We start from the raw sequence: 17,505 nt of genomic DNA, 5'->3' as shown, positions 1-17,505 counted from the left end.
TTGAGATAGTGGTGCTGTGGCTATGATTTTTTAAGAGCCTTTATCTTTTAGAAATAATGTTGAAATAAAATTATATGACATAAGAGATCTGCTGCAAAATAATAAATGTGAGGAAAGACATGAGTTATTAAAAAAAAAAAAAAAGAAAGAGAGAATTGGCTATGTGTTGGTACACACAGAGGAGGCTGAGTAATGAGTGGCCTGGGGAATTCTCTCTACTTTTGTAAGTTTGGAAATTTTCTCTAATAAAAGGCAGAAGCAACGGCAGTAGCAGCTCTGAAATTTTCCACGAGGTTTTTGGAACTGCTTAAAAAGTAAACATGAAGGGAAGCCTGGGTGGCTCAGTTGTTAAGTGTCTGCCTTCCATTCGGGTCATGATCCCCGGTTGGAGTCCCACAAGGGTCTCCCTGCTCAGCGGGAAACCTACTTCTCCCTCTCCCACTCCTCCTGCTTGTGTTCTTTCTCTTGCTGTGTCTCTCAGGCAAATAAATAAGTAAAATCTTAAAGAAAAAAAAAAGTAAATATGGAGAATCCTGGAGACCTAGCTATATTCTAATCCAGTATCTTTGTTCACCAGCACGAACTGGAAGCCAAGATTGTTGTTGCTTTTGTGTTCCTCCGGTGTTGTCCAAAACATCTGCTTTAAAAACACAGTGCCCACCATCCCTATTAACACGGACCCCAGAAATCATGCATCTTGGTTCTTAATTCGAGCTCTCCTCTCTAATTCTGTCTCAGAGGCTTCAGCTCAGACTGCTGCAGAAAAAAAAAAAATGATTCTGACACCTGATGAAGACTGTAAAGGGACTTTATTCAGGAAACTACTACACTGGGGGTTTGCAGGAGGGAAGAGAGATGGAGCTTGATTCCAAAAATCACCATGACACTAAGGTTACCGTTGTCTTTCAAGAGCATCTTTACAATGGAAAATAGAGGATTTCTCATTTGGGGTGTGTGTGTGTGTGTTTTCATATGGCTCTTTGAAGGGAAAAAAGAAATTTAAGGAAGCCTATATAAACACCCTCACTGGAGTGATAAGAGCAGCAGTGCGAGATTCCAGAAGGAACCATAAATCTAGGGAGACAAAAACTGAGAGGTTCAGCTCCTCTCCATCCTACGGAGATTTACCTTCATTGTCAGCTGTGGGTAGTTGGAGTTGTTCGTGACAATGAGGAGCCCAACAGACCATAGGTGTAGAGACTCGGCAGACCTCTAAAGATTGTCCCTGATACTAGGACGTCAGAACCTCACGGCCCCTCACCTCTCCTGCCCCTTCTGAGGTTTTGTACCTAATTGCGAACGTGTGACTTTAAGTTTCTTTTTTCAAAGAGGGCCCCCACAGTATTCAGGTGCACCCTTGTATGGAATCGTGAATCTTCCAGAAAAGAACCAGCTCTTTATTTTTCTTTTTCCTCCAAAAAATCAACAGACATGAAGCATCAGAAGCCCCAGATTTGGTGCAGATCAGAGATGGGAATGGGTGCTTCCTGGGGCTGCCGTGAGGATGACTGATGTGGGAAGGGATATAAATATTCTAATGAAGGGGTTTGTGAAAATTTACGTAACTTCTTTTATATTTAGCAGCTGATGTGTTGTCATTTGCTTCCATAGCACTGTTAATTTAATTTGGGTAATTTTGGAAATATGAATTCATAAAGCCACCTCTTACTTGAAGAGAAGGAGAGCTTGCCATCATGGGTGAAATTGAGCTCTGTGCCCACAGGGGCTTGAGGAACCAAAAATCAGAGTTTGCTTGTAATTTGTAGTTTTAGAAAATGCCCAAAAAACAAACAAACACACAAAAAAGTGAATTAGTAACCCAAAGAGTGAAATTTTCAAGGTTTCCTTTCTAATATACCTAATGCTTCTGGGCCATATTTAACCCATCTGCTCAGTCACGGCTATTAGTAATCGTGGCTCACGGAAACCTGAAGGGACAACAGCTAAAACCGAACTTACCGTTACGATAGGCATGCTTTTCCCTGCTGACGTGATGGTACCACTAGGCAGGTGACTGAGTACGAAGAACTTTAAAATTACTCTTAGAATAGCTGTTGTATGTATCATTGGTGAATGCCATAAAATTACTTTAGACTCGTAATTTTCATTTGGTGGAACTTTCTGGAAGGACGAGAATGTTTGGCAGATGGAATCGAGTGACGATAACACGGGTGTATCCATTTCTCCTCAGGCTGATCTCAAGTCCTGTGCATTTTACCATGTGTGAAGTCAACTCCTATAAGGAAAACAATGCATGGGCTACCTGCAAAAAAAAAAAAAAAAAAAAAAAAAAAAAAAAAAATTGGTGGGGTGAGGGGCAGTTTCTTTTTACTTGTAACTTTTTAAAAGATTCTAACACCTGTGCTTTCTTACTCGAATTTTTTCAAATGTTAGGAATTCTTCGATCATGTGAAGAAGCTCTGGGATGATGAAGGCGTGAAGGCGTGCTTTGAGAGGTCCAACGAGTATCAGCTAATCGACTGCGCGCAATAGTAAGTCATCTCCTGAGCATGGCCCAGCCTCTCTGAGGCTACCCTTCCCCCGCCCCCAATTATGCTGCCCTCCCAGGTCAATGAAGTCTCTTGAGTGAAAGGAACAAAGCATTAACGTCTTACTACAGAAATCAGTTTTTCAAAGGGCCCGGGTTTGGTAGATGGAAAACTGAAACTCCGACGGGAATCAGTGTTTCAAAGGAAGAACCAGAAGCAGGTGTGTTCATTTTCCCCGGACCCGTTTTCAGTTCTGTGCGTCCTTTTGCTTTCTATAAAAAAACAGGCATATCTGCGAATTGGGAGGTGCTTAGATATTCATTATCATATTTTCACTTAGGAACAGGACCCCCAAATGAAATTTTAAAATACTATTCACGTCTGCCGTCGAGCCCAAGCACTTATTTGAATGATAAGTGATACCCTATACCTGTTAGAAATAGAGGACCCTTGAAAGTAGATGGTAATTAATAGAATAAGTAAAGCCTTGATGGAAAAAAATGCAATGAAGAGAAATAGGAAATAAGGAAAGAACTCTGGTGCCTAGGCTGGCTCGTTGTTTTTCCCTGAAATGCTCACTTTCCTATTTTCTTTTGCTATTTTAGATTCATTCTATGACCATTAGATAATAGTGGGCCCAAGAAGAAAGTTAATCAAGAATGTCTAGATATATTTGCTATTTTGGTGACAAAAACTGTATTTACAGTTGTTTTATATAACACTTGGGACAGCAAGAAATGAGTGCTTTTACATTTTAAGTCTGGAAACTCTAAAAATGCTTACCTGAGGAAGAGATTCCATAAGCATGCAATCTGGTGGAGCTACGCTCGGAATGATTTCCAGGAGAGGGTCGCTGGGTGGACACTCCAGCCCCTCCCCATTCAGAGGAGGTCAGGCACCATCACCTCATGACAGGCACCGAGAAAAGCCAACGGCAAGGGTGCTGGGTGTGTCCCAGGCAGTGACAGGAAGCCAGTCTGGGGACAGAAGGGTGAGGGAAGAGTGGCCATAAACACATGAGAGGGGTCAGTGAGGCCAGACCCTCCCGATGGCCAAAGGTTCTGCCAAGGACCTTGCATTTCTTCCAAATGCAGTGAGTGACCATCGGCTCCGTGACAGAGATTGTTAGGGTCACTCGGGCCACTGTGTGGCACATTAGAAGAAGGGAACAAGGACCCAAGCGGGAAGGCTGGGGTCAGGTGCAGCCATGGCGGTGAGCCCTGGGACCCAAAGGGGTTAGAACGAGGCGGTGAATCAGAATGCTGGGGGCAGAGGAAAGTGGGGATCAGGAGGTCAAGAGGGAAGGTCATGGTGCCATTTATTGAGAGGGAGGAACCTAGGAGATGTTAGGTGGGCGAGGGTGGGACAATATCAGACTCCGATTTGGGAGAAGTTAGATTGGAGATAGAGGGGCTGCCCAAGGGGAGAGAAGAAGCAGATGGGGGCTTATAGGAACCTGGAGCTCAGAATCGACAGGGGCCTGGACAAGGAAGTTCAATCCCCAGAGATTAGTTTCAGGAGGAAGAGGAACCCAAAACCACAACAGAGAAGTATGTGGGAGGGAGTCCTTCAGAGGACGGGGAGGATCTCAGGGTTGTGATGGGGGAGATTGATGATGTTAAGAAGGTTCACTTAACCTCCTTCTTATGATGACCAAGAACTGGCTCACCGTCGCCCCAGCCCATGAGCGCTGGGTGAGCGGCAGGTGTGTCTCGTAAGTGGTCTTGGTGCGGCAGGGATAGTGAAAAGGCGTTGCACGCCCACCTGCTGCGTACACCCTGAAATGAGCACCATGAGCATTAATGGCCCTCCACTGTATACGCTGAAGAAACTATTTACTAATTAAAAATTTTGCGATCTAGAAAAGTAGGTAAAATTTCCCGTCTCCTGCCACTCTTAACCATTCCCTCAAGATTTACCTTCAGTCAATATTCCCTTTAGTTGACATCTGTGAGTACACTGCTGTGGTTACTGTCCTGTCATTTGTTATGGATGTTTGCTTCCACGAGAGCGAGGCTGGGTTAGATGCGGATGTAGAGTGGGGGAGTGTTCCCCGTGGAGCTCCTCACCCTGGGAGCGTCTCAGGAGGCACACCCCTTCCCAAAGGGTCCTTATCTTTCCTTCTGGCTCTCACTAGCTCTTTCTCGAACCTGTCATCTCTGTTGTTTTAAAAGCCACCGCGGTGTCATAGAGACAGAAAGAGTACCCTAAGTTAATGCTAGCAATTTCAAGCAAAGCTCATAATGGCTTTAAATTCACTTACATTGGTATTTCGAGTTGATGGGAATGTGTGCTCTATCGTCCTTTTCTGGTATTTCTTGAGCAGAGAGGTGGTGAGGGAGCGTCCCAGTGCTACTCAGTAGTAGCATATCAGGAATTTCTCTTTCTTAAAAGAAAGAACAGACCACTTACTCTCACACCACCCCAGGGATAGAATGAATGGCTTGATTTAACGTAGAATAAAAGGAAGAGTTCGTATGAGCCTTGACAACAGGGAGTTAGGATTCAGATGTCTGCTCTGCCACGGACAGTCATATAAGGCTCTGGGCAAACTCATGGGGACAATTACGGATCCTGTTCGCATACAGTTCTCATAGCATTAAATATGTATATCTCCAAAGTCCTCAAAATAGTGCCCGCAAGCCCTAGATCAGCTCTTGCTGTTACATCATCATGTGGGAGCTGAGGGCCAGAGAGGTAAACTAAGGCACGTAAGATCATGGCTTCCCAGAGCCAAGGTCTGGCTTTCCTTTGGTCCCATCCTTTCAGATGACTGAGAGCCATGGGCACAGGCTGCCTCGTGCATGAGGTCAAGACTCCCTCCCAGACTTGACGGGAACAAGGCGCCAAAGCTTGAGCGGTGCTTTCTTAACTCTGGGTCTGGCCGAATCACAGAAAGCAGTTGCCCACGGAGACCTCACTATCTGGGTTAATCCTCACTGCTACGACGTTGCTTTCTTTATCCATTTTAATACACACGGGAATCAAGTTGGATCAATAACCTTTGTTATTAATAGCTTAACAACTATTAATAGCTTATTGATAGCTTAATAGCTGCTGTTTTGCCTCTAAACCCAGATTTCAAGATAGGGGGTGAGAGATTTTTTTAAAAACAAAGAATGTCATGGAAACATTTGTTAGAGCAATATAGGGCTAACAGAAATATTATGTTGTCAAATTAGAAGTTAAAGAAATAGAAGCTGCCGGGGCGCCTGGGTGGCTCAGTGGGTTAAAGCCTCTGCCTTCAGCTCAGGTCATGATCCCAGCGTCCTGGGATCGAGCCCCGCATCAGGCTCTCCACTTCTCGGGGAGCCTGCTTCCTCCTCTCTCTCTGCCTACTTGTGATCTCTGTCTGTCAAATAAATAAATAAAATCTTAAAAAAAAAAAAAAGAAGAAGAAAGAAAGAAATAGAAGCTGCCTCCACCAGTCGTCAGCATCCCTCCAATGAAAGAAAGGACATGTCACATCAAACCTGAGACAGTGATACTCAGGCCATCTTGTCCAACCCTTGTAATCTTTAATTCTTCAGGGAAGGTGTCTTATTCCTCCTTAAATGTCCAGGTGAATGTTCTTTCATGGAGTCTGTGCACAGTAGGCGCTATTTGAAAAAAATAATTAGCAAAAGAGGAGCCTGGTGTGAGCTATGGTGGTAATAGGAAAAGCTGGTCCGTCCCTTTAGAAGTGCACACCCTACCCCAGATTCAGGTTCTGTGGCCTCCTTCTCGCCCCTTGCAAATCCCCAGTGTTCTGACACGTTTTCTTTTTTCTTCCCATCAAAATTGCTCTGAGAAAAGATCTGACTTACATCTCGGTACGAATCTAAGTCACGGTGTTCCCTCGCTCAACAGTATTGCATTTCGAACCTTAACACTTATTAGGAAGGGAATAATTCTAAGCCCCATTAAAGTCATTTCTTCCATGGCAGAAACCAGGAGAATATTTTGGGGAAGAGGTGTTCTCAGTGATGCTGAAATTCTGTTAAGGCAGAGCTGCCGATGAGGAGTCTGGGAATATCTGAAAGGTCCTTAAAAGCTTATACACAGAGGTACCCAGAAGTTCCACTCTTAAATTACTCAAGAAAATTAAAAACATATATCCAGGGTCACCTGAGTGTCTCAGTCAGTTAAGCGTCTGCCTTCGGCTCAGGTCATGATCTCAGGGTCAGGGATCGAGCCCTGCATCAGGCTCCCTGCTCAGAGAGGAGCCTGCTTCTCCTTCTCCCTCTGCTTCTCCCCGTGCTTATGCTCGCTCCCTCTCTCTCTCTCTGTCAAATAAATAAATAAAATCCTAAAAAAAAAAAAAAATGCGTCCAAACAAAAACTCATCCAGGGATATACATGACAGCATTCTTCAAAAGATCCAAAGAGTGCTAACAACCCAAATGTCCATCAAATAATGAATGGGTACAGAAAACAGGGTCCATCACACAATGGAATATTTTTTGGACTAAATATGGATGAAGCACTGATTCATGCTACCACATCAATGAACCTTTAAAACATAACATTAAGTGAAAGAAGACAGACACAAAAGGCCACTTATTATATGGTTGGGTTTATATGAAATGTCCAGGATAGGAAAATCCACAGAAACAGAAAATAGATTACTGATTGCCAGGGGCAGGGAAAATGGAGAGTGACTGCTAGTGGGTATAGGATTTCCTTGGGGGATGATGGGAGTTTTCTGGAATAGGATGGTATTGATAGTTGCACAAACTTGTGATTATAGTAAATACCATTGTACAATTCAAACTGGTGAATTTTTATGTTATGTGGAATATATGTTATGTGAATTATATCTCAATCTTTTAAAAAAAAAAAAAGACGATTATGGAGGAGGGAGGGAGTCAGGGCAGGAAAAGCAACGGGAACACTGGTCAAGGTCGGCCAGAAGGGCAAGGTCCTCCCTGAGCCGGGGGTCCTCTTGTCAACCACAGATGAAAGTCTATGTTTGCATTTACAAAGCCTACTTTTTAGAAGGCCTCCATCAATCACAAAGGCGTGCCACTCTGATTCTAAAGACACATAAAAGCAAACAGGAGCCCCCAAATTGTAAAGCACCCATGATATAAAAATGAAAAAAGCTATGGTGATCTTTCTCATGCTATTTGACATGCAAGGGGTGGATACTTGCTTGGGCTTCTTCAAGAAATTGCGAATTTGTTCTGAGTCTCTCTGGGGAACCACTGCTGAGTCAAAGGCACTGTGGGGACCAGCTCTTCTGTTCCTGCTCTCTGGGCTTTCAGTTCTGCTTTCCCTGTCTGCTTTTCTCAGCCCTGGATTCTGACGGCAAGTGCACGCTGTAATCTGCAGGCCAGATCTCAGAGGAAACAGAGAGATCGGTTTTGCTAAAGGCCAGGTGGCCTGCATCAGGCCGTGGCCTCACCCACTGTCCCTGGGACCCACAGGTCCAGTCAGTAGCCACCCCTACATCCCTGAGCAGAGGGTCAGTAAGGCAGGCAGCCTACCGCCCTGGCTGGAGGAGTGTGGGAACAGTCATTATAATTGAGCATTAAGTATTGTACTTAGGGGGAAAATGAGTCTTTGAGGCACCAAGCAAGCTGTGCAAATCACCAGAGATTATATTTTATCCGGAATTGCCCAGTTCCCACTGTGAAAATTAAAAGACAATCTCTACTGCCTTATCCCCCAAAATGCATTTCCTCTAAATCCTAATAATAAGTGATTATGTAGCCATGGAAACAGCTATTTTGGGAGAAAGAAAATCAGAGAAAATTGGATCTTTAGAACAGGTTTATAAAAATCAGACTTTGCTTAATGTAACTTGAAACTCCACAGCTCAAGAGTGTAGGTTCTTGGGCTTTGTACTGATTGTTTACATGAGAAGCCCTTCTGGGCGCACACCCATTTGATTAATTGGTTTTAGAATACTCTCAAAGACCGAGAATATTCCAGAAAAAAAGGGAAGAGTCATGAGAAGGGTACAGTGATTTTCTGCCGCGTCCCGGTCTTGATGGTCTGTCAGGAGCCCTGATGACCGCATCGTCCGCATTTACTGCCCAGCGCCATGTGGCTCCCATGGCTCCCAAGTTCCCGAATCTAAGCTTTGGAGACAATCAGGATATTATTAGCAAAAATGAGGTTTCAACTTCAAGGTTGATCTCCCCCCCCCCAGGTCATTTTAAAATAAGAGAAACTATAATTTAAACTGTGTGTGTTGCTCTATACTGTTGAACTCATTAAATATATAATCAACCGCATGGGGGCACGTAAACCTTCTTAACGCTCATTTTGATCTTCATCCCTGGCCAGATGAGTTGTCAGATTTATTTTCTTGATCTGTAGAATTGGAAATGTTGCTGTTCATGGGCAGTACAGTCTGCCTCTTTTTAGATATGAGGAATAAATTTAGTATCAGGGCAAAGGAGGTAGACCAGATAGCTCAGAATAAGACAGTCAGCCCCTGATTATATCCGTTTCTCCCATGTCCATTTGGAAACCCTGCCCTGAGAAGGAACTCTGAAGAGGGTTTGTGTGACACACATGCTTCCATGTGAGGAGGAAGCCCACACCTCTCCCCCTGTGTCCCCTTCACACTCACCTGTGAACCACACTCACAACACTTCTTTTTTTTTTAATTTTTTATTTTTTATAAACATATATTTTTATCCCCAGGGATACAGGTCTGTGAATCGCCAGGTTTACACACTTCACAGCACTCACCAAAGCACATACCCTCCCCAATGTCCATAACCCCACCCCCCTCACAACACTTCTGATACCAGACGTGTGAGGTATTTTCCTCACACCAGGCCATTCACCATGACACCAGCTGGGTGTCGTCCCATTCAACTCAATTCTGACACTTTCTACCTGGAGCCCATGTCACATGCCACAGATTAAGGGGACGGTCCCAAGAGATGCCGGTCTCAAGGAACAGGTTATGTACGGTGTCAGCCCTGCCATTGACAACTCGAAGAACTCAGGGACACTTACTTAAATTTATTGGTTTATTAAAGGAAATGACAAAGGATACAGATGAGCTGCCGCATGAAGAGATGTGCAGGGTGAGATCAGGAAAGGTCTGGAGCACAGGAGCCTCTGTCTCCGTGGAGCTGGAAGGTGTCATCCCCCTGGCGCGGGCACACGTTCACCAACCTGGAGGCTCTCCAAACCCCGTACTTATGGAGGCTCCATCATGTAGTCATGATCTAGCCTCAACTCCAGCCCCTCTCCCCTTCCCAGAAGATGGAGTAGTGGGGAGCTGAAAGGTCCAAGCTTCTAATCATGGCTTGGTCCTTGCAGTGGCCAACCCCTTTCAGGAGCCCAGCCAGAGTCACCTCAACAAAACAAAAAATGCTCCTGTCACACAGAAAGGTGCAAGAGATTTAGGAGCTTAGTGTTGGGAACGGGGGGCCAAAGATGAAATATTAGAACAGAAGATGCCCCTAGTGCTCTTCCCACTTAGGAATTTACGAGGATTTCAGAAGCTCTGTGCCAGGAGTCAGGATCAGAGTCCAATAGAATTTTTTAAATCTTTCAGAAAACTACTTCCTTGAGTGGAGAATCCTGGTGGGTTCCCACACATCACCTCATTGAATCCTCAGACCTCCTATAAAGAGAGGATGCTGAGATGGGGCTCCAAGTCCTGTTCCTTCCAGCACATCACACTGGTTTCTGGTGTTTCCCTTTCCCTAGATATTGTTAGATTCATTTTGAGGGCTGTGAAAATCAAGCCTTTGAACTATATGTGGTAAATAATAATAATAATAGTAATGTTGTTGCTGCCTTGGAACTGCATTTCCCCAATGATTTCTTAGAAGTAGAACCCTTGTCCAACTGCCCTGTGCGGGGTACCAGGAGTGAGGAGGAGTCAGTAGCAGTGAGAAGCCCAGCGTGTCGCCCTTAGCCTCTCCCATGCTCCTTGAGTTGGCTCATTTGGTGCCAAGAAACACTCCACAGGACCCAATTTAAAGACTAAGGCCAGTGGGACGCCTGGGTGGCTCAGTCAAGAAAGCGTCTGCCGTCGGCTCAGGTCATGACCCCAGAGTCCCGGGATCGAGGCCTTCACCGGGACCCTGGCTCAGTGTGGAGTCTTCTCCCTCCTCCTTTGCCCCCTGGCTTGTAATTGCTCTCTCTCTTTCTCTCTCTCTCTCCCAAATAAATAAATGAAATCTTTTTTTTTTAATAAATTTTTTTAAAAATTAAAAAGTAATAATAAAGACTAAGGCCAGATTCCAAAATTGTAGTAGCTGGACCAAATGCAATTTGCATCAAATACCAAACCAAAGTCGTGTTTTATGAGAATAAATGTATCAAACCAGACTGGTATTTTATTAGAAAGAAATTTATTTTAGATGCTCACATGGATTACACTGACTTCATATAAGATCCATGTGGCCGTTTTGATAAAAACAGAATTGAAACCCAGTGCTCAGAGATGACAATTGAGTCTTTCACTTGGGAATACTCTGGTTTATGTAGATGAATAACAGCAAATAATAGCAAAAACAGGGTGGTGGTTGTTGTTGTTGTTCCGTTTTTGTGGTTTTAATTTGCTTTGTAATCCAAAGAAATATTTTAAGTGAAATGATGCTGAACATGAAAAGGAGAAGAGTAAGAAATTATCTTCCTAGCAGCCTCTGCCCATTTCTGAAGATTAATGCAAAGTCTGATAGACACTTAAATGTTTTGGTTTTGTAACTTTTAAATGCACAAAGACAGTCTTGAAGACAGAATTCTGTTCTGGGCCACATTTGCACCTGTGGTGATGTGATCGTTGCTCTGTGATAAGAGCCCAGAGCTCAGCATGGGACCGGCCGTGGTGCAGCTGGGCGTGGCACCGTCTGTATCCCGTGGGAACTTACCTTCGTGGTTATACTACGGGTCAGGTGCTGGGCCATCTGGACGATGGCCAGTGTCCTCCTACAGATTTCCTGCCAAACAGCAGCACGGCTGCAAGAAGTGGAAAATATGTGCATAACAGCTTGATAGGAGCTTGGGTTCCATGCGTGTCCATTCACACGTGTCAAGATTCCACAAAGGTATACTCTAGAGTCATGTTGCTTTGGACCTAAATTTTACCTCAACAGAAGAAAAAAAAAAAAAAACCTATAAGCAAATACTGATGTCCAGACAAAGATCTGTGTGCTGGAGTATTTAGGAGGAAGTGAATTTGGTTTCTACCATTTCTTTGAAATGCATCAAAAGTAAGGTAGATAGACAGATACGTGATTTTTTTTTTTTTTTAAGTACGATAAAATGATAATGGCAAAATCTAGATGGCGGGTGTTCAAGCATCCACTATAAAATTATTTCAAGTTGTATGTTTGAAGTATGTCATAATAAAGTGTAGGGGGAGGGATACACACGTGTACAGAAGGCTACAGAAAAATAAATTACAAAGCAGCACTAGTTAACCATCAGTCGTACTCCGCACATTATAACATGCCACGTAAGACGTTTGCCTGTAGGAGGGTTTTTATTACAATTCTCTGAAGTGTTTGCTAAATTCTTTGAAACTTTTCCAAGGACCCCAAGGACCTCAGATTGAAAACCATGAGTAAAGTGTGCAGCTTCAGAAAGACTTGCAGGTGTGTCCCAATTTCTAAACCTCTACCGCTAGCTTTGAGATAGACTGTAGTTATAGAAATTTACCAGGTGGGGCACTGTTCTGTGCACATCCCACAAGTTGACCACTTGATCTCACACTAACCCAAAGAGGAGGAAACCAGATCACCTAAGATTACACAGGACCACATCGTGCATCTCACAACTTGATTTATCCAAGATTTCAAATCTTAAATCTAAAGATGTGAGAGACTGTTTTAGGTTAAAAGTTCAATGTTATGTGAGCTTCAGGTGTGTGCCAGGTGCCACCAGGTGCTGAATTGTAAAGATGACGAGGCCTCGCCCTAAGCTTATAAATAAGTGGATTTTTCACCCATTTTCTTCTCTGAAGCCACTCTCATCTACCTTCCATTTCCATCCAATTCCTATCATGAGCATAGTTTGCAGGTGAAAGCCAGGATGGATTTTTTTACAGACCTCCTCATGGTTCAAGAAAGTGAAAAGACAATCACAGAAGGGAGACTATATTTATAAATCACATATCTTATAAGGGACTTATATTCCTGAATATATAAATAACCCCTATAGCTCAGGAACAAAAGGTTAAAAATAATTTTAACGTTAATGTTTTCATCAATTTTAGAATAAGCAAAGGATCAGAATAGACAGTTCCCCAGTAAGATATGTGAATGGCCAATACGCTCATGAGAAGGGGCTGAATAGCATTAGCCACTGGGAAATGCAAATCGAAACCACTTCACAGCCACGAGGATGGCTATAATCGAAAATCAAATAAAAACATGTTGGCAAGCATGTGGAGAAATTGGAACCCTCAGATGTTGCTGTTGGCAATATAAAATGGTACAGCACCTCCAGAAAACAGTCTAGCAGTTCTAGAAAAAGGTAATCACAGAGTTCCCATATGACCCAGCAGTTCCACATATTCAAGAGAATGGAAAACATACGACCCCACAAAAACTTCAGGGCAAATGAATATGCCCGGCATCTTATTCCTAGGAGCTGAAAAGTGGAAACAACCCATATGTCCGTCAGTTGATGAATGGACACACGAAATGTGGTCCCTCTGTGCAATGGACGATTATCTAGCTATGAAAAGGAATGAATCACTGATACAGGCTACAGCATGGAAGAGCCTTGGAAACCTTATGCTCCGTGAAAGAAGGCAGATGCAGAAGGCGACATGTTGTGTGATTCCATGTCTATGAAATGCCCAGAACAGACATAGAGACACAGAAAGTAGATGACGGTTGCCTAGCGTTGAGGGAGGGTGAGGGGGGCAGATGAGCAGTGACTGCCTAACAGGTGCAAGGTTTCCTTTCAGAGTGATGAAAATGTCCTGAAAGTGGTTACATGGAATCGTGCACTGCAAATGCACCTTCAGCCAGAATTCCCTGTTGGAATTAGTCCTGTTAAATCTTAACTTGGACGCCTTGGTAAAAATTAATTTGGACACTGCTGGTCATGGGGATTTCCTAATTTCAGGGCCTTTCTAGTTAATTCCAGGCAGGGGAAGAGACTCAATTCAAAAGTGGTGAACGATTGCTTGATTGAAGTTCGTATTCCTGACGCCATCCATTGCATTCTGGTTCATCTGTGCGCTCAAACTGCCACTGTAGTTACGCTGTGGAAAGCATTCAGTGTAAGATTTATAACATTTCACATTTTACGCATGCTTCCGTTTTTAAATCAGTGTAAGCCAGAAAAGTGAAGAAATGCAAAAGCACTGATTGAAACTATGATTCTCATGCTGAAAATACATCATGAAGACCTATATTAAATCTCTAAAAAAAGAATTGTCATGGAAGTTAGCAGGTAATTTTATCAGAAGTTATTTCCATGGCATTTTGAGTTACTCCTGTCCATGCAGAGCCTGACACTGTAAAGACTCATTAAACAGATGTTGAGTGAATAATATATCTGATCAGGTTTTTTGAACTCTTCCTCATGGATGGTTCATGGGCCATTGTTGGCTGCTCACGTGGGATTGTTGCTTGCTGTACCTGGAACCATGCCTGCCTTGTAGTAGGTGGTTAAGAAATAGTTGTTAGTTGAGTGGACTTTAAAAACTTTTCCTTCTCTGTGTTCTCTATCATTCATAGTCACCATTCTCGTGTATGCAGACTCAGTTTTGCTGTAAAGCTCAGATCGAAGCACAATATCCGTTTGTAGAAGCATTATTCAAAATAGCTAGAGAGTAGAAACAAAGTCCATCATAATGATGAACGGAGAAACAAAATGTGGTCTGTCAGTACAATGGAATATTATTCAGCCCTTTAAAGGAAGGAAATATTGATGGTTGTGACCACATGGCCTCCTTTAGGACAGACGTGCCCACCGTCTCAGAGAAAACCGTGTACCATTGCAGTACATTGAACAACTACTTCCCTCCTCCTGGTATACAACAAGAATCTGTTCACAGTCTCAAGAAATTTAATTATAAGCCTTTAAGTTGGATTTAGCAAATAAGAAAGCTACCCTTGGGTAAGGTATCAAAGAAACAGGGAGAAAGAAAAAAATACCACTGACATGCGTCAGTGGTTAGAATTACGTATCTTTCTTAACACCAGACCATGTTAATCACATAATAATTAGAACCCATGATATCAGTGAAAAGCCACCTTTCAAATACAAGTTTATTCTATTACTATTTTTAAATTAAGGAAATCTAAGCACAAAGAGAATTTCCATTTGCTCACTAGCACTTGTATTCATATGACAACAGTTAAGTGCGTGGTATGCCTTTGTGTCTTAATTTATTTTATGTTACTGGGAATCTGGAGTTCATATTTTGCATTAAGGTGAATGTCCTGCATTATTTCTGTGAGGAAGGAAAGAAAGAGTCTTCCTATCAGCTACCTGAGACAAATGGTAACTGCTAAGAAAGAAATCACTTTGCCATACTCTGCCAGGAGGCAGGCAGTGACTAAATATATCTTCTAAAATCTATGAGACTTAATAGGCTCGTTTCTCATTCGGGTTCTTCCTGTGACACACAGTGTGATCTGAACAAATCATATACTTCGTTGCTGAAAATAGAGAGCCCCAGGGGCACCCCTCCTCAGAAGGCTCTCCCTACAGCTTCTTTCTCCAACTACATGCTTCCACAATTAGATTCTAAAGGTCAGCTTCCTTGTAAGGACCTGGGGCAGGTAGTGGGACACTGTTGTGGGACGCTGGCAAAAAGGAAACACAAGGAAGCTTCCAAGTGAGCAGGAACCATGCTGACTGCAACTTGTGGTTGTTTTTTTGTTCTCTTTCATGTAAGTAGCATTGAAGAATTCACAGAGTCTCACACAGTCCTGTAAGGTGAAATTCATTTAGCTTTGAATTCTCCTTTAACCCCTAAACTGCTCAAAAAAAATTTTTATTTTCTTTTTCCTGCAGTAGTCAGATACACTATTAAGTATTGTTTTCCAGATGTTAGTCTTGGCTGGGACTTACTGTATTTAGGACATGGCTAATCATGTCCTGAGGCAGCCTGGTGGTTTCTAGAAAGGAAGCCACACGTTGAATTTGTCAGGAAGTCTCAGCTGGCACCTCCGTGCCTCGATTGGGCAGAACCTTCCAGGAGAAGAAACGCTGGGGAAATGAATACCCCTGCTTTCTGGAACATTGCACAAACATCACGTTTGCGGATACTTACCTACCATCCCTGAACGGTGAACTCGGTAAATATTTATGGGATATAGGCATGAGCTGGAAGATTCTAGCCCAACCCCATCAAAGATGAAAGGAAAAAGAATGCATATCCATTACGCTTTAGTTGAGATATCATCCTTCCAGTGACTTGAGTTCAAAACCATTTTGAGGTTAACACTTTATTTTTAAAAGAGGCAAAGTTTCTCTTTTTTTTTTTAAAGATTTTATTTATTTCTTTGAAAGAGAGAGACAGCATGAAAGAGAGAGAGTACACAAACAGGCTAGAGGGGTTAAGGGAGAGAAGTGGACGCCCTGCTGAGCAGGAAGCCCCGTGTGGGGCTTGATCCCAGAACCCCAGATTCATGACCTGAACCAAAGGCAGACGCCCAACCAACTGAGCCACCCAGGCGCCCCATGACATTAACACTTAAATGTATATATTTTTATATTGTATATATATATTTATATTTATTATATTTAATACATATTAAATTTATATATAAAATTAATATATTTTTATTATATAAATATGTAATTATTTATATATATATAAATTACATATAAATAACATATAAATATAAACAAAATATTTTTAAAATATAATATAGATATATAGATATATATCTCGATCTTTGGCTTCCTTTTAAATCACCAGTGTTCACTGTCTCAGAGAAAACTGAATCCTGCCATAGTACATTATAGAAGTATAGATGTGACAAGAAATACTCTGCTTTGTTACAAAGCTTTTTACATTCTATACAGAAGGGTTAAAAATGAATTATTTGGGGCACCTGGGTGGTACAGTCGGTTAAGGGTCTGACTCTTGGTTTCACCTCAGGTTATGATCTCCAGGTGCTGGGACCAAGCCCCCGCCTCAGACTTCACGCTCAGCAAGGAGTCTGCTTGGGTCTCGCTCTTCTTCACCCTCTTCAGCTCTCACTCATGCACTCTCTCTAAAAAATCAATAAATCTTTAAATAAATAATAAATAAATAGTTTCTAGTAGGGCTCACTGAATTAAGTTGTATTTGGTTTCTAAAATGTTGTTGCTTCTTTTTTTTTTTTTTTTTTTTTTTTTAAAGATTTATTTATTTATTTGACAGAGAGAGATTACAAGTAGGCAGAGAGGCAGGCAGAGAGAAGGAGGAAGCAGGCTCCCCGCCGAGCAGGGAGCCCGATGCGGGACTCGATCCCAGGACCCCGAGATCATGACCTGAGCCGAAGGCAGCGGCTTAACCCACTGAGCCACCCAGGCGCCCCTAAAATGTTGTTGCTTCTTAAGCTGAAGAGGCCAGCTGAAATTAACAGATGTTTATGTGTGCCTTTAATTGCTTTAATTTGGTTTCATTGCCTTCTTCCTTGACTACAAGGGATGACCAGGCTTAGCCTTGCATGGACACTAATGGCCAATGACTCCTTCCTTTTTATCTATAGTGGGGGTTAAACTAGAATTGAAAGGACTCTAAATGGTTCTCAGAATATGCAGTTGTTAGAACTAGTACTGTCTGCCCTGTGGCCATGGGTATTCTAAGTCACTTGACTTAAGCGTAATTTAACTGTGACTTGCAAGCTGTGTCTCGTGGCAGGTCAGACACAGCGCTGATTAGGAATAGGAGTGCGTCTGCCGCATACACTTGTTCCCAGGAGCAGCAGCAAGACCCTACCACCACCACCATCTCGCAGGACCCTGTCCAAACTAGCTCTGGGGATGCTCCCAGCTTCCGATGATCTGATTTCATGATATATATATACAAGGTGCACTGAGAGAAGGACAAGAGCAAGTTTTCATATGCAGTGAAATTTACTGCCTAGTGTGCAGGTGAACA

General features: G+C 42.8%; 1 protein-coding gene across 2 annotated transcripts in view; it reads left to right on the top strand.

Annotated features, from left to right (window-relative positions):
* The window catches only part of GNAL (G protein subunit alpha L), a 144,795-nt gene that overhangs the window by 96,487 nt on the left and 30,803 nt on the right, over positions 1-17,505 (top strand). For both annotated transcript variants that reach the window (XM_045065365.1, XM_004742689.3), the window contains exon 5: positions 2,395-2,492. In XM_045065365.1, the coding sequence (XP_044921300.1) occupies positions 2,395-2,492 (98 nt within the window). The remainder of the gene's footprint in view (positions 1-2,394; positions 2,493-17,505) is intronic.

Source organism: Mustela putorius, unplaced genomic scaffold (genome assembly GCF_011764305.1).
Source record: "Mustela putorius furo isolate JIRA1106 unplaced genomic scaffold, ASM1176430v1.1 tig00003858_pilon_pilon_pilon, whole genome shotgun sequence".
Taxonomy (NCBI): Eukaryota; Metazoa; Chordata; class Mammalia; order Carnivora; family Mustelidae; genus Mustela; species Mustela putorius.
This window is presented reverse-complemented; position numbering and strand designations above follow the sequence as displayed.